The sequence below is a fragment of the Dermacentor variabilis genome, chromosome 1, assembly GCF_050947875.1.
Source record: "Dermacentor variabilis isolate Ectoservices chromosome 1, ASM5094787v1, whole genome shotgun sequence".
Classification (NCBI taxonomy): domain Eukaryota; kingdom Metazoa; phylum Arthropoda; class Arachnida; order Ixodida; family Ixodidae; genus Dermacentor; species Dermacentor variabilis.
The window spans coordinates 180,021,856-180,043,603 of record NC_134568.1 but is presented as its reverse complement, the minus strand read 5'-3'; the positions used below and the strand labels follow the sequence as shown (position 1 = coordinate 180,043,603).

Here is a 21,748-nt window from a genome sequence, read left to right as displayed (position 1 = left end):
ATGCGCCTGGAGTGTGCCTATAATTCCTCTTTGAATTAAATAATTCATCCAGGGATTGGTGAGCAAAACGAGAACATGGTGAAAGCAGGAGCAAACGTTTCGACAAGTGGACTTGTTTCCTACAAGGTCCCCTTCTTCAAGTCCACTTGTCGAAACGTTGACTCCTGATTTCACCTTGTTCTCGTTTTGCTTATCGTCTTGAATTTCCATCTCCCAGCTTCACCCTGTTTTCATCCAGGGATTGTAACGTAGGTACAAAAAAAACCCAAAGTATTGTCATTAGATAACTATGTGTCAACAGCCTCTTCTATTGCCGGTGCTGTGACGAAGAAGAGATGAAATGTACGGCGTTGAATTTTATGTCTTGAGTGGTGCGCACAGAATTGAAGTGACAGTACGCGATATTATTTTTAATACACCATAAAACTTTTTTTTCATTAGAAACAAGGGCTACATCTATAGAGTCCTGTACCGTTCGTTCGAAGGTGCGAGGCCAACAGCTCTTCATTTGCTCCGTGTGTCCTAAATAAAAGCAGCTACAAATGCAATAAAAACAGCGCAGCGTGTGTTGTACCGGCGGCTAACCACGAACGCGCTTTCATCATCATGTCGGCTCATCTATCAGTGAACAGTAGGTTAAGTATTTCAGGTTATGGACTTTGTATTCATGATCGAGAGAGAAAGAGAGAAGTGATAAGGGGAAAAGGCAGGGAGGCTAGCCAAGTCGAGCTTGATTAGCTACCCTGCACTGGAAAAGGAAGAAACGGGACTAAAGGATAAGTACAAAGAAAGGAATAGAAAATATTCACGCTCATGCTCACAAGCTGAAGCATTCATTGTTCAGTTCATCACAAGCAGCCATATAGGGTGGGGCATCTAAAAAGCGCAGCAGCGCTTTTGTTGCTTTGTTTGTTGCTCACGGTCCCAAGTTGTTCTCTTCTGTAAAAAGTATTTCATTCCGAAAAGTGCTGCGAAAAGCAAGTACCTTATCTCTGTATGATGGCTAGTTACGCAGTAGTTACGCTTGAGTTTCTTGTACGTGTATCTTGAGAAGCATCGTCGTATTAGACATCGAGAATAAGGTTAAAAAGTAATCAATACTGGTTCCGCTAATAAAGACAACGAGTACGTGTTAAATTGCTGCCTGAAGTAATAACATGAGTCTAACAGGACTGACAATGTCCAGGGTAATCTAAAAAGTAATTCTTAAAACGCGGATCGCTGCAGAAGCTTGATGTGGGCGAGTTGGTTGAGCATACTTAATGAAAAAAGAGAGCGCTACGAAGACAAGCGGATCGCTGGGACGAGGTATGTGGGACGGCATGCATACCATGTCTTGAGCCCACAGTGTGGTCGGCCGCGGGTCCACTGCGGTCTGGTGTGGGGCCCGACCACCGTTCCCAGGAGAGGTTCTTAATACCGCCAACGTTCCTCCAGTTGCAAAGGTCGTCCTCGAAGCTGCAGCTGCCAGGTCTAGGGCATTCCCACCCAGACAAGAACAAGTCGTCGACGGCAAGCCCACTCTCATTTCCCGATGGGTTCTTGCCCTCCAATTCGAGCCGCTGGGGCAGCCCATGCATAAGGAGCAATGAATGAGGATCAAGTCGGGGTTTTCGCACGGATCCATATTTTGCAGGAATGAGCCTCACGACATATCTGAAACTTCTTTCAATTCACAGATTTAGCACATATTTTGCAATTTTCAAATTGCAGTTGGTGATCTTTGAAGAAATCTTGATTTAGTAGAAATCCTGGACCTAATTTGCGTTTTCCTTCACGAATTGTAGCCCCTACTTGTGTAATTCCCTCGGGCCTTTAAGGATGAAACAAATAAAATGAAATGGAATTATACAACCCACTTGGAGATATACATCCTCAAGTTTTTGCTATAAAATTCATTATCGTTTAAAGACTGTTTTCTGAAGAAACGATACGCGCGACACACACCGGCGCATTACTAAGTCCAAAATATATTCGCGCCACATTTCCTCATTTCTCACCATGGATGAGGTATTGTTGACAGCTATATTCACTGATCCGGATGACCACTGGTTCGGAAGTCGATCTTCCCCATTGATGGTCCACACAAGCCTTCGAGACTCTTCTGGAGCGGCTGCGTGCTTATATACGCTTAGAGTCGTTTCCCGTTGGCCCGTGAAGAAGTGCCAAAAGCGAAAGCACCTCCGCTCTGCCAAACTCAAGTCGTGCGCTGCGCTGACAAGGCGACCACTCTGTCCATCAAGCCTAGCGAAGGTGCCTGTGAAAACAAAACAAGGTAACCCTTAGTTGTTCCTTTGAATGCGAGGTTGCCGACTCTACTAAACTTTCTCACATGCGTCAACAGTAATCCCTTGTTTATGAAGACAACTTCTGTGCCTGTTAATGTTTTCACCCGCTGTGACGGCGTAGCGGTTTTGGCGTTCTGCTGCTAAGCACGAGGTCCCGAGTTCAAATCCCGGCCGCGGGGCTGCATCTCGATAGGGCGAGATGTAGAAACGTTGCTGTGCGATACATTGGGTGCACGTTAAAAAAACCCAGATGGTCAATATTAATCCGGAGCCCCGCACTACGGCGTGCCTCGTAATCATATAGTGGTTTTGGAACGTAAAACTGCTTGATTTATTTATGATATGGCATGTTTTCACATCTATCTACTTCTTCTTGCACCTTCATACAGAATGTTCTAGATGCAAAGAATACAATCGAGTCGGAATTTAACTGAACCACCACCTCTCTCACTCCTTTTCTGGTTACCTTGCGTGAACAATTAATTTGCGCCCTTCGCTGGAGGTTAAGTGTCGTAGACAATGGACTAATTCACGCTCAGCAGCGCATTAAGAATTGGTGTCAGATTATATACTTGAGGGTTTAACGTACAAAATGTCTTCGCTGTTCACTTCTGGACTGCAGCTACCTATGAATTTTGCGCCTTTATGCGCATTGTTATCTACAAATTTAAACGCATTTTACTGCACGCTTAAATTGTCACTGAGCGTAAGATTCTATTACTAAAGCTGCGGCAAAGTCAGAAGTAAAGAGGAAATTTTGTGCGGAAAGTTTCTGTAAAGTAGTTAAGACATTTGCTCTGGTTACAAGTAGACGTCGTATTTCGCAACACAGCCCAAACTGCTCACCTGTGTTTGTGCCAGTAGTGTGATCATTTGGAACGACCTTGAAATTTTTACCAGTGTCCAATGCCCAGCCATTTAATGTCCAATCACATGGTCCCTCTTCAAAGTCGCAGGTCACTATATCAAAAGCATTATAGGAGAAACTTATAAATATTCATGAAATCTTTGAAGTGATGACACTTGACAATGCTTCAAGCTGATTTCATCAAACTTTCCGAGCATGCTCATACCCAATATACTGTAAAAACAGAGCAATACGTTATAGGATGACGCGCTGTTTGCAGGGCTTCACCTGACACTTGGCTACTGTTTTGTACGTATATTCTGCAGGCGGGAAATACTAGGGCAAAGTTAAATAAGTTGAGCGTTCCATTCAGCATGAGCTCATGAACCAATGAATGAATCTGACTGTATATTTGTGGAAAAGGCCTGTCCCTAAATTTAGGTAGGAAAATAATTATTTGCTTTAAAAACTATTCTATTTAGTTATGTGCCAGTGAAAGTTAAGTACCCATCCAAAGATACAAATGATTACCCTGCGCATAATTCGTATGTATGCGCTTTCAGTACCTCGTGCTCACTGCAATGGCAGCACCATAAAATTGGTTATTTGTTGGTAAGAATCAAGAAATCGCTGCTCTAGTTTATAAGGTAAAGATGAAACCAAAATGTGACACGCCAACAGCAGCGACATTGTTGTGTTTCAGTTCTCCTAAATATAGTACTATAATAACGAAATGCTTCCGTCTCTTTTCCACGACCAAAGAGTGGTATGAAGTGGCTACCCACTCCATCTACTTAAGTAACAAAATAAAGATTGACGAAAAGAAAGATCCAGGTACACTTACGGGTCGGTGGGCATGACCGCTCGTCGAATGAAATATCATCGACACCGATAAAACCTGGACTGTAACCCGGGAGTTCACCCTCAAGCAGTAGCTGTGGAGGTAAGACAGTTACCGATGACGCTTAGGGTCGTCGTTAAATAACACTTCACTTCTTCCTAGGCTTCTTGAACATATAGTTGCATGATGTTCTTCCAATCATTTAATTTTCAATCCTACCAAAACTCAATTCATGATTTTCCAATCTTGCCAAAGAATGCTACCTGGCTTGCCTGAGATACCTCTAGATGGTCATCACATTCCCATCTCCGACTGTGTATCATTTTTGGGCATCAAATTGGGTTCTAACCTAACGTGTTCTCAACACATCACCTTCATTGAGCAAGTACCTTCGGTATTAGAGCATTATTCAAATCAAGAGCACATTTCTCCAAAGAGCATTATTAGCATTATACTTTGCTTTCATTTACAGTCACATTAATTATTGCATTGTTTCCTGGGGAAACACATATTACTGTCATATCTTGTCTATTCAGCCCTTACAAAACCAATCAGTATGCATTATCACCAACAGCGGGTTTTTCGCGAGTACTACTGTCTTATTTCGTGAAAATATCATCCTTGTAACGAACTTGTTCAACTAACATTTATTAATTATGTTTTAAAATTACTTACTAAACAGCTTTCATACAAATTCATTGATTCCAGGCACGTCAACAATAATAATAATACCAGGTTTTCACGTAACTCCAATTTTCTATTGTCTATGGTTCATTCTACCTATGGAAAATTGACATAATCATTCGCTGCTATAAAGCTGTGCAATGGTTTACGCAACACCATTAAATCTTCATCCTTTCATGCATTTAGTCATGCCCTTAAGCTTTTTTACACGTATAACTAAGTTTACGTCATTCATTGCACTATCTTTCACAACCGGAGCGAACCGCAGGTTATAACTCTGGTTAACCTCCCTGCCTTTGTCTCATTTGCATCTCTCTCTCTTTCTCTCTCTCTCTCTCTCTCTCTCTCTCTCTCTCTCTCTCTCTTTACAACAGCGCTGTGTGTGTACACTCGTGTCATCCTTTTCCTTTGAGCTGTTGTAAAAGAATGTCACGCCAACTTTCCCAAGCTTCAACAGAGTTTTTTATGTGCTATAGGCTTGCATACTGACAATTGTTTTTGTTATGTTTTTCTATGTTGCATTTTTCACGATTGTGTTTTTTTTACTTAGCTGGCTCATTTTTCATACGTCTCTCCATTGTTATTATTAACCGAGGGTCCCGTTGCAGTTTGACTTCGGCACCCTCATCTGCATATTATCTCTTACCCATTCATTGTACTTAATGAATAATAAACTGAAACTGAAACTGAAGGATGGCCTAAAACCCTGCTCACATCTGGACAGTGATATTTATGGTTCAATAATCCTCTCCACAACTTGACCGGTAAAAGATTAGCAGACATTTGATACGCCATTTTAAAATTGCAGTTATATTATTTTGGTTTATTGCTGTTATCATTTCTTAGCCCGTAAAACAAACAAGGCCTTTCGTTTGCACTAGCATTAGGCAGGTAACTTCAATGAGGAACACGGCGACATAAGGTATCTGCCCCAAGCCACTTACACACCTGAAACGGGCCATCGATGACCTTGATGTTTACAGCTGCTTCGATCCAGATGTTTCCTTGATGCCCACTCTTGGTCCACAGGCTCGAATCAGGGCCGGACACATTAAATATCCGCAGAGTTAGCCGACTCTTGCTCTCCCCTTGCATGTGGTACCACAAGCGAAAACAGCGACCACTCGTGCCGGTAGCGTTCACTTTCGCTGACACCATGTGCGCCACGACACTACTCTCTTGGAAGTTTTCCAACGCCAAGTACATCCCTGAAAAACATGAATAGCTGCATCACACTAAGAAAAGCATGATGTTTCTGCTGATATGAGTGACCAGTAGTAAAACAGCTTCAGCAGACAAAGCGGTTCCAGAAAAGTCCTTCTGCAAGCTTTATTGGCAACAGGCGCGAAACCGTCCTAACTTGACGTGCATCACAGTCCGAACCCAGCTAGCTGAACACACGTGCCCGCACCTCCTTCGTCTTCGCCAATGCACCGCACGGTGATTTCGGAGAGCGGTATTGAATAAACATAAAATAAAGATGCTTCACAGACAGCTCGATCTCTTGGTGAACAGCGGAAGCTGAATGCGCTACAAACGTCAGTCTATTTTACCAACCAAAAATAACTTCCAAGAATAATTAAGTAACTCCCTTAATACATCACCGTTCATACCAAGAGACGTTTCAATCGTGCAGCATTTCTATAAGAGCAGTACTCTTCTTTTCCAGTGGTGGCGTCGAGCACCTCGATATTCATGAAGCGCAACAAAGAAATAGATCTTGGAAAAACTTTGTGCATTGGCTGAATTCGAACCTGATAAATTGGAAACGATTTATACACCAACTGAATTCGTAGGTTAACCAGGCAGGCGATATTGCCGGTTCATCTCCGCGTAACCACTAGGGCAGTGTGGAGGTAAACTCAAGTGGATGGTAAGGAGCGAATGCGTCTGCTTGACGCCGCGAATGACGCGAGGTGGATGCAAAAAAAAATACAAGAAAACGGTCGTACGCGGTCCTGTGGGAAACTATGCAATTCTTAAATTTTCAGAGGATGAAATACAAAAAATTCGGGCAGAGTCCGTAAATGCAAGTTTTGTGGTCTCTAAAGCATGTGCCCAATGGCGCTCGAAGTGGCCGATACAAAACTGCACGCATAAGTTTATCTTTCACGGCAAGACAAAAAACATATTTGCAAACTTTTAGTAGACATGCCCCAAGAAAACCTTCAGCGGCAAACGAACCCCTAAACGGCCGCAAGTACTGTAATGATAATAAAATGGCAATGTTAAGCTCATGCCGGAATCTTCACAGAGATCACTAAAGTGTGTAAATTCTCACATGAAGATTTTTGGAACCTTTAAGACGGTACCCCAGCAGCCGTTGTGCAGCGCCAGCCCGCTCTAACCTCAACTTTAGTAAATATTTACGGCGTTCATGCATTTTCTCAAATACTCTGAGGGCCTTTACCATAGGTGCACAATGCCTACGTCGTCTCATCTGCCAGCGGACAATGTTTCTTTGAAAAGTGATGAACGTAGGAGGCGAACGTGTGTGGATGAACCCTAAACAGCTGACACTGTAAACTGTGACAACGAAACATGTAGAGCAGAAAGAAATACACAGGGACCACTTTGAAAAGCGCCATAGCTGTTCCACCCTCTGCGTACGCTCTATCTAATATCCTGCGTGTCAGGAGTCTGCATTTTCGAAGGTGAAACCCAAACATTCTATAAAAAGCGTAAAATATAAAATGTAAGCGTGGTTGCGAGTTCTACCTTTCTGAGATTTATTAGCGCCTATATATATATATCGGTTATTCTAGTAAGAAAGAACGAAGTCAACTTCATGTGTTTTTTTTTCCAGAATCTTTTTCCATCAAGTTTCCAGGAAATATCCTAGCACTTCCTTCTTTTTATTGCCAAAGAGTTGATGGCAGCCTTTACCGACATTTATGACGTCTATCACCACTGTTTTTGGGAGAACACTTTGAATGTAGCATCCTATCTGGTTACGATCACCCACCTCCAGCTTATGTCCGTCACATTTGCTTCTACACATAAACAACTGAAATCTCACCGTTTCCTGTGGTGTGGTCCGGTACGGCAAAGGAAGGGATGCCAGAGATTATTTCCCAATCACCAGAGTCCGCAATGTTCTCTGGGTACCAACCGCACCCGATCTTTTCTTCAAAAGTGCAGTTAACGGCTGCAAAAGTTATGCAAGAGCAAAATCATGAGAATTCGCACCATGTCTGCAGTAGCATACTAGGGGCGTAGCTTTAGTTAGTTAGTTAGTTAGTTAGTTAGTTAGTTAGTTAGTTAGTTAGTTAGTTAGTTAGTTAGTTGGTTAGTTAGTTAGTTAGTTAGTTAGTTAGTTAGTTAGTTAGTTAGTCAGTCAGTCAGTCAGTCAGTCAGTCAGTCAGTCAGTCGGTCGGTCGGTCGGTCGGTCGGTCGGTCGGTCGGTCGGTTATTAAGTTATGAAGTTTGTTTGTTGCTTTTGAGGCAGCAGCGAGGCTCGGCTAAAGTGCGCCATGACGATGATCACTTTCATTAAGCCAGACATTTTGATGCATTTATAGAAAGCTTGACAGAACAATTTTCAAAAAATCAGACAATAAATAGAAAGATTAGCCTTCCACCGTACTGTACAAAATTTGTTTGGGGCATGAGCCTAAGACAAGCATGCAGTGTAGTGAAGTGTCGTAATTAGAAAACTAGGAGAAAACTCTTCCTTTGTTTTTCCTGAGCGTCACACATAATAAGATATGTGCGACGCTTAGGCCAATGCCGCATGCGGCCAAATAGGCCGCTGTTCTTCCAGAAACAGATGTGAATGTGTTAACCACGTGCGACTGATTCGTCGGTGGCATAGCCCAACCTCTTGAAATCTATTTTCATGCTTAAATATTTTACTCCTAGTCTCTTATCGAAACACAAGTACTGCCATGTTAAAAAAAATTATAGAAAACGCATGAAACTTAAAAGCTCCCGAGCTAAAACTTCCTCTTATGTAAATACATGTGAAAAAAGAAATCGTTTTTTGCAACAACCCGTGGGCCAATATTGATTAGGTGCGTTGCGTTTAAAAGAAAAAGCTAGAAAATAGCCAACATAGGAAATAGAATTTTTTTATTTATATCAACTGCTTTTTTATATTGTTCAAGATTGCTTAATTTCAAACAACTCAAGTATCACGTTTGCAACTCTGTAACTCTGCAATAAAAAGTGATACCACTATTCTATAATTGCCTCTAAGAGTACATCTAAAGTGGAAAAATTTGATGTATTAAACGCCGTTCTAACACATACCCCTAATTCGTGCGTACAACTTTTGCAACAGACTTGGGAACATTGCAACAATTATGCGTAAGTTGTAAATTCCTATATGAAATTTCTCCGTTTGATATTCTCAACAGACGCAATTTACAGAACAACGATGTCTTTTTGAAGTGCAGAGTTACGAATTTCTAAGCTTCACGCTTTAATTTTTTCTAACTTACCAATTTTCGGGAATCCTTATAAAAACGTCCAGGCCCTAAATCTAAATTCTCTTTCCTAAAATTACTGTAATTGAACTATTTCTCTCAAATACGAGTTCATTTATATCGGTCCGGTCATTTTCTCACGAAATCATTTCTGCATTTACGTGCATTTGAATATCAAAATCGAAGTTAACCCTGAGTTAAAGCTTCCTCTTTTAGAAAATTTGGTTTATACGGAAGGAAAAAAAAATATGCAGGTCCCACGCACTGCGGCAATCGATTTAAGCGAAGCCTTCTGTGCCGTTTGCTTTGATTGACGATAATTAGAGGTGATGTCGACGGCGAATATTCAATTTCGTCAACGTTTTGTCCAACACGAGAGTGGTGAGTTGATGTTAAACGTTACCTTGCGTGCACCACTGCTGTTTGTCTGCGTAGTACGCAAAACACAAAGAGAGAGGTGTTTGCTTGAGCCGTTGTTGTGCGCCATATTTCATAACCTCTGAGAGGGTGGAGCATTGTCATTGCCTCACACGGCACATCGCATCATGGCACAAGCATTAAACTTGAATTGGATTATGGGGCTGTACGTGCCAAAACCACAATCGGATTATGAGGCAGGCCGTAGCGGCGGCCACCGGATTAATTTTGGCACCGTTGTGTTCTTTAACCTGGCACTAAATCAATGTCCGCGAGCGGTTTTTATTTCGCCCCCGTCGAAATGCGGCTGCCTCGGTCGGGATCAAATCTGCGACCTCGAGCAATGCCATAGCCGCAAAGCTACCGCGGCGGGCAATGAAGTGTTGATTTGACGTGCGACCGCTTTCGTTGTGTCGCCTAGACCCTGCGGCGCGCTTTAATTAATGCGGATCTACTTCTGCACGACCTGCGTAAGCTGTCCGCTAGACATATTTGCATGGTTTTATTTTTCAGAAATAGCAGAAACGCACCGTACCGTATCTTGAACTTAAGTTTATCCAGCATTTCCTTGTCTTCTCACGTCACCTTTTCAGTGAGCTTTCACTGACGTTTACTGAAATGTTTTCACCTCTCCTTCACTTCAGTGCAGCGCTGCGCTCCCCGCTCCAATGCATTCTCCGGCACCATTTTATTCTTTTCACTTCTTTCTCCACACTCGGCTGCATACTTCCATTTTCTGCGGCCAACTTCATCACTTTTTTGCGTCTTGTTGGGCTTGTCTATTCGGGCACCTATAGTGGCACATACCCATTCTGCGGGATTGGCCAAGAGTGTTCACATACCCAGTGGCACCACGCCCAGTTGCACATACTCAGTATTCCAAGTTGCGCGTTCCAACATACACCCACTGACATATGCCACGTTACACACATCCAGTAACCACCGTGGTTGCTCAGTGGCTACGGTGTTAGGCTGCTGAGCACGAGGTTGCGGGATCGAATCCCGACCACGGCGGCCGCATTTCGATGGGGGCGAAAACGCCCGTGTACTTAGATTTAGGCGCACGTTAAAGAAACACAGGTGGTCAAAATTTACGAAGCCCCCCACTACGGCGTGCCTCATAATCAGGAAGTCGTTTTAGCATGTAAAGCCCAATAATTTAATATTTTTTTTAGATATCCAGTGCCCCAAGTTGTCTGTTCGGATCCAACGGCCCATACCCAGAGGGTACTAAGTTGTTGTATACTCCACAAGACAGCAACCGCCAGCGCTCGCAAAGTGGGGGGGAATAGATTAAGAAAGTTTCGCTTTAAAAGAAACAATGAAGAACGTATATGCAAAAAAAAAAGTTAAGCACTCACATTCTTCCTTTTTCTCGTCAGGGTGGCAGTGATGGTACTCGATGTCGTCGATGCTGGCGTTTTCGCCGGCAGAAAAGTAGAACTGCGTCAGTAGAGAACACACTATGTAAAAAACGATCAAACATTTATGTAGCTTATTCGTAGCAGTGAAACAGGTCAAAAAACGTTATGCGAGTGATCGGTTTTTTCATTACCACTTTCCCGACCACGCCAATAAAACGCCGATCATCTGTGGTCTTTGAGTGCGGAGGCCTATTTTATAGCGACCGCGAAATTCCCGGGCTTCCAAGTTCTGAGGCATCTTGTAAAGGTAGCCTGAAAACTATAGTTTTAAAAGTGTAGTTTTTGATTTCGCTTGGCAGTGATTCTTTTTTTTGAAACCGTTTCCGAAACTAATGCCGGTCAGTCGTTTCTAACAGCCACGCAGTGCTATTATAGGCAAGTTAGTTAGCTTTCATTAGTATCAACCAGACATACATTCCGTGTAGCGTGCATCAGGACAACAGAAAATGTTGGAGCAGCTTTTACGAATATATCTTCTTAGTGCATGGTGTGGTATGTGCTATAGCAGTCTTGTTGTGGTATAGTAGTGTTCAACAATGACTTTTTGGTGTTAAATAGTGAACTCTGTGAAGGGTGCAGTGAATTTAACACGTAAAGTGAAGTGAAGGGATGTGTTGTGAGTGTATACATTGGGTGCAAACGAGGAAAATGGTGAAAGACATGGCGTGCTAGTGTTGAGCCGAGATATGAAAACAGCAGAATCATCAGTACGAGGAGGAAGATGAAAAGCAGTTTTTCACATATTTCTTAGAGGTAGGCACATGCCAGGGGTTAATAAACCAACAGGGAAAAGAAGAAGGTAAAAACAGAGCAAGAAAGCACGCGCTGGCAGAGGAAGAGATAGAGGAAGAAGATATGAGAAAATAAAGAAGTGGCGGACGCGCCGCCGGAGACCTCAGCTACAAGCTGACGGTGCCGTTTCCGAGACTCCCTGCAGCTACGATCCGCACGCTAGCGCAGTCGGCCGGGCGATTCGGGCACCTCGGTCATCCCCACCGTCCTCACCAAAGCAACCGTGCACTGGACGGCAGAGACAGCAACGTCGAATCCACGATGCATCGGAGGGCCCAACGACTTTTCGGCGGAAGCAGTGACGACAAGGCTACGTGGCAAGGCCAGTGGACTCAATGTGTTTATTTTGAAGCTTCCAACTCATCGTGTGTGAAGACTTTATGGTATACACTAAATTAGCTCGCGCGGTGTATAGTTTGTTTATCCGTGCCTTCTGTTGGGCTTGTAGTGGGTGTTCATTGATGATAGATGTATTTTTCTCTTATGCACGTGCCACATAAAGGCTTTTCCCAACCAAAACGTCCCTTGCGTCGTGTTTACCGCAATGAGACCTTGACACGTATCACCTGCTGGAAATGCCACTATCTTCTGCCAGATGCGAACAGAGCTTTTTTTAGTTTGCAAATGTACGCACCAAGCCTCGCCATGGGGTTTCAAGTGAACTATTTCGAAGACTTGTTTATGTGCAGTACAAGATTGATGTTGAGACAGCTACATTTAATGCTACTGAGCCTATTGCGGCACACAGCTACATCCGCATCGGCACCGAGCGACTTCCTGCGTAGTTCTTGTATTTTCAACTCGTATTTTGTTTGGTGTAATAGAACAAGAAATTCGCTCCCCTGTTTGGACATTATCTCAGACACATCAGCACTCGTGTTAGTTTGTACCGTCGAGCAAATAAATGCATAGAGTGAATGCGGTTTTGTTATAACGTTCTGATTTTTTCTCACATTTTCAACTTTCCTAAAAAAACGTGAGAAAAAAACTAGGTTTTTGTTAAGCCACTCAAAATTCCCGAAAATTTCCCGTCTCTCACCGCGCGTTAGCGTAATGAATAAATAGATGCATCTCTATTCATAGAAAAGGACGACTCTGCAACCTAAGGATTGCGTTGCGAGACTAGAAAGTTGTAAGTAAATGTCCGCATGGTATAAGCAACAACAAGATAGAATTTGTGGCAGCAACAGTGGTCGACAAATGTTTCTGCGCCAAGTAACTAAGCTGCAGCTTTTCTGGTAAAAATAGCACTAAATCTAAAGCACGGCAACGCTGCCTGCAGATGTCTGTCTTATCACACCACAGTGAGCATTCACAACCTGGTGACCATACACTCGCGCATAGCCCTCTCTCCCCACTGGTTCCATATTGCTTGCTCTCAGCAGGCTCTATAAACAATCCCTTGCGTTTCAGTTGATTCGTCTCATTCGTAAGTGTGCTTATTCGCTACACTCTAAGGTTCACTTAGATCTCGCTGGTAGCATTCATGATCCTGTTTTGTTTCAAGCACGCTTTGAGTCACATCTCTTATGTTTGTGTCTTTATTTTAGAAGAGGAGAGTTTAGAAGAGGAGAGAAGAGGAAGGTAGAAGAACAGTGTGTACGCATGAGACCAGTATCATGCTTCCAGCAGGGAAGTATGGAAGGCAAGTGTAAAGGCTTACTCTGGTGCCGGGACGTCGGTTTCCGACATTCACTGCCTGCATCTTCCACGTAACTTGTGCTTCGTACTCCCAAGCACGTAGCACCTTCTTCCTGAGAGTGCGTATCTTGTCCGTATCTGTCAGTGTTTCCACAACGTCCACGGAAACGTATACCGGCAAGTCTGAAAATGGGCAGTGCACGCGTGCTTGACACACGTATATAGCACTTTTTCTCCTATGCGATTTTCTTGAACTATTCAACTTAACTCACGTATATAGCGCTTTCTCATATGCGATTTTCTTGAACTATTCAACTTAACTCACGTGTATAGCACTTTTCTCTATGCGACCTTCTTGAACTGTTCAACTTAACTCGCGTATTTAGCACTTTTCTCTATCCGATTTTCTTCAACTATTCAACTTAACTCACGTATATAGCACTTTTCTCTATGCGACTTTCTTCAACTATTCAACTTAACTCACGTATATAGCACTTTTCTCTATCCGATTTTCTTGAACTGTTCAACTTAACTCACGTATACAGCACTTTTCTCTATGCGACTTCCTTGTACTATTCAACTTAACTCACGTATATAGCACTTTTCTCTGTGTGATTTTCTTGAACTATTCAACTTACGTATGCAGCACTTTCTCCTATGCGATTTCCTTGAACTATTCAACTCACGTATATAGCACCTTTCTCTATGCGATTTTCTTGAACGTGCTTGCCTGCTCCTTAGACCACCTTCCAGGCGGCACCAACGTTTTAAGCTATATTCTACATCAGTGAACACTGAATCAGTGAGCGGGACTGGCTAACATTCTCATTGCTATAGTATGGTTACGTATCTCATGTGTATCAGGTGCTTTCATGTTTTTTTATTATGTCCATTTCACCATCAAATATTCATAGAGCTTTACTATGTCAGTATGACATCACATAAACGGTACTAGTAGTAATTATTTCACAATCTTTAACTTTTACAAGCGTATTAAACTATTTTTGCCAGAGTCGAGAACAAGACAAGCTGTAGTAAATTCTGGAATACTACTTCATGGAATACAAGTTTCTGGAATACGACCTTGGAATACATTACCAATTGATATGACGCTAGCTGACGATTTTTATGTATCTATTTTCATGCCGCAATAAATATTATATTAATAAATAATGAAAGGACTTATCATGAACTGTAATTAACTGCATTTTTATGTAAACCCGTACTTCTGTTATTCTTTGTGAAGCAAATCTGTATATTGTATTAGTGTAGTAAACCCAGCTTTCGTAGCCATATTATATGTATGTCCGTATGTATACGTGTGTATGTGTGTACAGTATTTATTTATTGTATGTGTGGTGTTTGCATATGCATGGACTTACAGCGATCTTTCAGCATCCGCACAGCCGCACTATACTCACGCTGTTTAGGCAGAAATGTGTAGAAGGTGAGCCGGCACGCATGACCCATCGCCCCCAGCTGCGGTGTCATCAAGGCTGTGTTGCGACCACTGGGAACAGCTGCGTCACAAAACAGTTCTTAGCAATAGTTGGTGCGTGAACCAGCTAGATTATTATAAATTTAATCCTCATAACCCCCACATCCCCATACCTCCAGATGATCATATTTGATCGTATATGAAATATTAAGAAACAGCATATCCGCCCCAAGAGCGTATGGGTTTATTGGATGTGGTAAATACGGGACATATCTTTTTTTTTCTATCACAAAATAAAAAGTCGTTGGTAATCCCATGGTGTATTGATGAAACCGTCCTCCCTCATCTGTGCTCTCTTATTTGCTCTCACTATCTGCAAAGCTCGGACCGCGTTGTATTCACCCCATAAAGTGCCGAAAAGGGGACTTCAAAATGACGGTTCATGCGCATACCGCGTATTTCTGCAAAGACTGTTTGCGATGATAAACCACAAGTTATTCGAGACAACATACTAATTTTTACTGTGCGATAATTGCCAATACAATTATTAATAACAAAATTTCATTCGTTATCTTTTTAATGAATCAATTCAGGAGACACGTTGCAATTGCACAATTGCTAATGTTCCAGCTAATTGTTCCAGCTAATGCTGGAACCATAACATATCCGTTTCATATGCGGAAAATGCCGACGCATGGAGTCTGTTACAGCCTTGTTAAAATGTTGTGAACTAGAGCCTCTGGAGGAACGCAGACGTAAGCATAAGCTATATTTCTTTTTAAAATCATGAGTGGGCGAACAAAAATAAGCAAGGATCTATATCTACAACCTCCAGGAAGGAAATGCGATCGTCTCAACAATAGCAGAGCTATTCAACCTTATCTAACACGTACTGATGCTTTTCGTTTCTCCTTTTTTCCTGACACGATTGAAATGTGGAACAGATTGGCTAATGCAGTTGTGAGCAACGAGGGCTCTGCTGAATTTGAAAATGCGTTAGATACTTTCTTTTTCGAGGATGTATACTGAATTTTCACTACGAGCATTTTTGTTTACGTTTCTTTTGTTCTTTGCTCCTTTTTTTTCTCGTTGTTGCTGTTAACTACCAAGAGCGCCAGTGAATTCTTGTGTTGCATAGAAAGAAAATTATGTATCATGTATTCTTGACACATCACCCTCCCTGTAATGACCCCAAGAACGGGGTTGACAGTATCTAATAAATAAATAAAAATAAATAACGCCTCCTAGAAACTATGTGCCTCGCACCAGTTTCGATGAATAAGTATACGCAAACGCTGCACTGTTTTTTTTTTCAGGGAATATAGCACCACATTGCGAAAAAACATTGCAAGAAAAACTTAACTGGAACAGTAGTGCATTTCACAGCCCTATTGAGCGCGTATTTGCCGACACTGGTACTATATAGGCACCAAGTTTCCAGGAAGGAGTGATGCGTTGAATATTGCCTGACCGCAATTCTTTGATAACAATATGCTCTCAAACATAATCAATCAAAACATTACTTAGTAATTATAATCCAACTGGAGATTATCGCGCAAACGCTGATGTTAAACGCTGTCTTGAAGGATGTCAACAAAAATTGGTTTTTCACAAATCCGCCATCTTCGATAAACAGATTGCCAGACTTGTGTTATGCAAGAAGTATTAAAACCTAATTTTATCTCGCCTCAGCCACCCAGGAAAGACAGACAGAAAGAAAGAAAGAAAGAAAGAAAGAAAGAAAGAAAGAAAGAAAGAAAGAAAGAAAGAAAGAAAGAAAGAAAGAAAGAAAGAAAGAAAGAAAGAAAGAAAGAAAGAAAGAAAGAAAGAAAGAAAGAAAGAAAGAAAGAAAGAAAGAAAGAAAGAAAGAAAGAAAGAAAGAAAACAGAAGCACGTATTTGTCCGTACACACTGCTATAGTGGGAAACTCACACAAATCAGTGCATTCATGTCCGATGATTCCGCACCTAATAAAACGCCGATTTACTTTCGTTATTGCGGGCATTGCAAGGCTCCTCACCAGCGTCTGTCTTGAGGAAAGCAGCGTAGAAACCACGCTCGTTGTGGCCGCTGTCTTCCCGAGGCAGCGATGGGAAACGCATTCGGTTATTGGAAACCATGAGGGCTGATAGACGGGTCCAACGTGGCTGGCTTTGCGTGCGTGCAGGCTGCAGACCGCACAAGTCCTCCGAGAAGTCGCAGGCACCTGCATGGACGCAATGAGTTTCACCCCACGCTCTTCCAATGCAAGGTGATGATTTCGCCGTCATCCTTAAGCGATATTCTACAAATTATTTCGCTGTTGCCACCTTATACCTGTGTCAAGCGGGCAAGTTAAGTGCACTTACGACGAGTGCACTTCGGGACCTTGAGTGACACTTTAGGAGACGTGGTGCTAAACGGGAAAACAAAGTGCACACGCACTAAAAAATATGGCGACGGACTAAGATCATGGTTTTTGAAGATGTAGAATAATATTTCAAAAGAACTTCTAAAAAGCGATTGCTTTAGTTGTATTTTAAAATAAGAACAGTCTTAATCCATGTTTACTCAACAAAAAACGAAAATATTTTTATCATAAGAGTGTTACAAGTCAAGGCCGGCCAAGACGAATGCCTAGCCAATCCAGAACAAGATGGTGGCGGGCAACGAGGCGGAATTCGATCCTACTAGAACAGAATATCAGCGAGTACTATTCTGATTATTTCGTTAAAAGCTGTTCAACAGCTAGAATGAACTTCTATGTCCTTTTGTATGCATTACATTTTGTATCGTTGAAACCGCTGGCGGCGAGGCTACGCACTCGACCAGCAAAGTGCCTTCCGTGAACGCACTCCGACCGGAGTGCACTCGCAGAAGAGTGCACTCCACTTGCGACGTTTAGATTTAGGAAAATGCACCTAAAACCGGGTGCACCCTCCGTAAGTGCACTTACCTTGCCCGCTTGACAGGAGTATTAGACTGCTTTTAATGCGGGTGTTTTCTAACTTTACTGCCGATCACTGGATGTTTATGACCAATGCCAACAAAGAAGCTATTCCTACAGGTGTCTTTATCATGGCTACATTCTGCATTACTTGGTACAACTACTCATACCAAGAGGTAAATGTCATTGCTGTACTCTGCATTGCTTACTACAACTACTCGTTTCAAGAGGTAAATGTCATTGCTGTACTCTACGGTACTTGGTACAGCTACTCGTTCAAAGGGGCAAATTTCATTGCTGTACTCGGTAGTACTGAGTACAACTACTTGTTCCAAGAGGTAAATGTCATTGCTGTACTCTGCAGTACTTAGTATAACTACACGTCCCAAGAGGTAAATCTCATTGCTGTACTCTGAAGAATTTGGTACAACTACTGATTCCAAGAAGTAAATGTTTATACTTGCAGAACGTTTCCAATATAATTGAGCCCATCTACCGATGTTTAGATAAGCTGATGATTCAATAAGCTGTTCCTGAAACGATTTGTCCAATTGTATGCCTTCGGCAAGATAAATCAATTAGCAAAATATTTGCTCTCTGAAGATCAGATAAATTGCGAGTATTTTATACCTGTGGCTGAACAGATCCATAGCTAGTGCCGAAGGCAGGAGTTTATAACAGCTTGTTTAATTATTGACTTAACTCATAATTTGTATAGCCGAATGGTGAACAAATATTAATTTTCGTCGTACTTTATTATTTCACTACGCCTTGTGGCGAATTGTTGGAGTTCACGGACTCCTTATCGAATTCAGTTTAGATTCCTGTCACGAAAGCGAGAGATCGCATTAGAATGAACCGAAAAGAGTCGAACAAATATCCTGATCGATTAGACTGGGTGCGATCGATAAGATGTAGGCTAGACACCTGTACAAAAAGTAATTGCGCCTCGCCATGCGTGTCCCTCGAAAGCGAACTGCGCGTGAATAAGGTTTGGTACGTTTTTCATGCATTAACGTGCACGCCGCCAAACAGGCCCCCTCTGGACTCGGTAGCGATAGATTAGCGCGTCCGCTCCATGGCGCTTGCGCAAAATTTCGCCAACCGCTTCGCGCCGGCATCACATAGCACATTCCGCGAGAGCACCGGAACGCGGATATACCTCAGGTGACACGTTGAATGCGATCACTGTCGCAGAGCTGGGCCACGCTATTAGGGGCGTGCGAGCGGCACTAGGCGCCTGGAAAGAACGACATGACATACCAGATGCTCCGAAGTTTAAATGGCCAGCACCGACAACAGCGTCTCGAGCTACTTAATGAAGTCTGAGCATCGGGAATTCTATACCGGAGCTGTGGCGTTGGGCAGTGACTTCATTAATTCTGTGCCCGAAAAGGGAGCATGGAACCGCGGTCACGGTTTTATTGAGCAAGCCAGCCATGGTGGCGGTGATAGCGAGGGCGGCAGAAGGATGCGACCGCCTATTCAGGGCACGCTGATAAGTCTTTCATAAGACATATCAGAAATGCACGTCTCAATGAGACAAGAACTAAAAATTAGTCGCAGAGTTGGTAAAATTAAAGGCACGAGTGTAATCAACCCGATATAGTAAATAATTAACCAGATTCCGCTATAATCCTGTAAAGAGTGCACCGCCGTAGATATAGACATGCTGAGGCAGAGCCCCCTTACGGCACACTTTTCAGAGATTGAGCGAGTTCACTTGGAATAAACCGGGCTAGCGCTAGACAACGGTGCCTAGAAGGCGGGTTTGGCGGTGCCCACAAGAAGTGGCAATGGTCGCATAGTAGGTAAAAATAACGGTATATGCCTAATTAGCACCAATATAGTGAAAATTGGCCACATTGTACCAAAGACTGCACTATCTCTGGGAGCGGCCCGCCTGACCCCTTGGTCAAAAAAAAAAGTAAATGGTCAACGAAGTGTCGATGCTTAAAAAGACAAGATCGACGTAATTGTGTACGAAATACGGTACGAATAAGATATAAAATGATTGAATAATGAACATGAGAAAAAGATAAACAGATATATTTAACATTTAATCACAGAATCATTTGAACCACCATGTGCGTCGACCTTGTCCTCGTTAGCGTCCACACTTGGTTGAACCTTTCTATTCATGAAACTTACTACCACTTTCCAACCAAACAAAATAAGTTGCGCACTAGTGATGCAAACATCACTAGTGTGCAACAGCTGTCGAGTTATGACAGTGACTGACCGCAGTGGCTTTCATCCGAGCCGTCGGGGCACTGTTTGAGAAAATCGCACAGCTGGCTCGCTGGAATGCAGTAGGCGGCGGACAGGCAGGTAAACTCGCCATGTGAACAGTTTGATGGTGCGGAAGTGGTGGTTTCAGCTGACCGCTTGGGCAGCGCACCTGGGGCAGGAACACAGTGCTCAGGTATAACAGACGGTCAAGTCTGCTGCGTGATTAGTTGATTACAGATTATAACAAAAATTTCAGCCATAATAGCAAAAATAGGATGGTTACCAGATATTCTCTATTATCAATGAACAATATCGCACAAATAAATGAGGCGCCATTTCACCCTGTGAAGGTGGTTGACCAGCGAAGCTGCTATGGCGGTATAAATTATGTCGGTATAGAGTTTTGTTGGTATGTAGCTATACATATAGTTATGTATATGTAATTTATGGGAAATGCAAAGAAATATCAGGCGCGCACTACGTCACGCACTACGTCATACATACACAGAGCTACCGTCGAAGGGCTTTTACGACGCCGCTCTAAAGACGCAGGTGTTGTCGACGCAGCTGCGAAGGAGTGCGCTTTAGACGAAGGTGACCGGTAAACCGAGCCTCGACGCCAGCGACGGTATGCGTTGTCCGGGGCGCAGTCCAAAGGAGTGCACTAAGCAAGACACATTTGCTTGTAATTTGCGATTGAGAATACTCCCTAGTTAATTAACTGAGGGAAACTTGGAAGGACTAGAGTTTTATTCTCGCGTACAAACATGGGGCTGTACGTTTCCCTCCCGTAGAAGCCTACGTATTGACAACAGACGGATATTCCACAATATTTACAACTTCACTGTGAACTACTTAATCATGAAAAGTAAATAAAACTCGGCATAATGTTAAGAGTCGTCATAGCGGCTAATTGTCATCAAATTTGTTTCGGGATAGTTTCGATAAAGCAAGAGTTATCGCCGCTTTCTGTAACCACATTCCCTCAGTAGATGCCTATGTATTGATAGCATACAGGAATTCTATAATGCCTACAACTTCGCTGTGAACTAACCAATTAGGACAATTACATGTAACTCGGCGTAATGTCTTCTTAGTGGCGATTTCAGTATAATTTTTTTCCGAGATACTTACATTAATGTGAGAGCTACAGAGCATTCGCGAGACAGTTGGCTTTGCCGCGAGGCGTTTTCTGTTCGCCGCCACGATTTTTTCGGAAGGCAGCCATAGACAGCTTCGCTGTAAAAAGGCACCATTCAACAATGCGCTGTCATGCTGATTGCGCTGTCATGTTGATGCGCTGTCATGTTGATGCGGTGTCACGCTGATGCTCCGAGCGGGTGTCTTCCGTTACCCAAAGCTACCTCTTCTCTTATGTTTTGACTTGCGGCCAACAGCACCGAACGTCATCCTCGCGAATGTGACAGAACTATAGAACAGATTATGTGCCACTGTCCATCATTTAACTGTCAACGATATGCTTTGTGCACTGGTCTAAACGCTTAGACGAGAGGCCGTTCTCTAAAGTACAAATCCGCACCCTTGACTGAAGAACTCCGGCATGCACAAGGATACCAAAGCGCTCATGCGCTTCTTCAAGGCAACTTGAACGGACTGACTATACGTGAGTAAACATTTACTTGCGGTTGTGCACACACTGACTCTACTCCTTACTTCTCATCTTCCTTTGCCCTTTCCTCACGTGTAGCGCTGCCAACCAGGCACGACCATGGTTAACCTGCCTGCCTCTCCTTCTTTATCTCTCTCTCTCTCTTCTTGTATAACATGCAG

At 42.9% G+C, this 21,748-nt stretch overlaps 1 protein-coding gene across 1 annotated transcript in view; it reads right to left on the bottom strand.

Annotated features, from left to right (window-relative positions):
- LOC142588573 (MAM and LDL-receptor class A domain-containing protein 1-like) overlaps positions 1 to 21,748 on the bottom strand; it is a 273,168-nt gene that overhangs the window by 103,867 nt on the left and 147,553 nt on the right. Inside the window, exons 47-57 of the mRNA XM_075700413.1 lie at positions 19,968 to 20,126; positions 16,820 to 17,005; positions 14,783 to 14,881; positions 13,384 to 13,544; positions 10,866 to 10,947; positions 7,680 to 7,808; positions 5,609 to 5,868; positions 3,980 to 4,070; positions 3,135 to 3,248; positions 2,001 to 2,257; positions 1,331 to 1,562 (exon numbers count right to left, since the gene is read on the bottom strand). Of these exons, the coding sequence (XP_075556528.1) occupies positions 1,331 to 1,562; positions 2,001 to 2,257; positions 3,135 to 3,248; positions 3,980 to 4,070; positions 5,609 to 5,868; positions 7,680 to 7,808; positions 10,866 to 10,947; positions 13,384 to 13,544; positions 14,783 to 14,881; positions 16,820 to 17,005; positions 19,968 to 20,126 (1,770 nt within the window). The remainder of the gene's footprint in view (positions 1 to 1,330; positions 1,563 to 2,000; positions 2,258 to 3,134; positions 3,249 to 3,979; positions 4,071 to 5,608; positions 5,869 to 7,679; positions 7,809 to 10,865; positions 10,948 to 13,383; positions 13,545 to 14,782; positions 14,882 to 16,819; positions 17,006 to 19,967; positions 20,127 to 21,748) is intronic.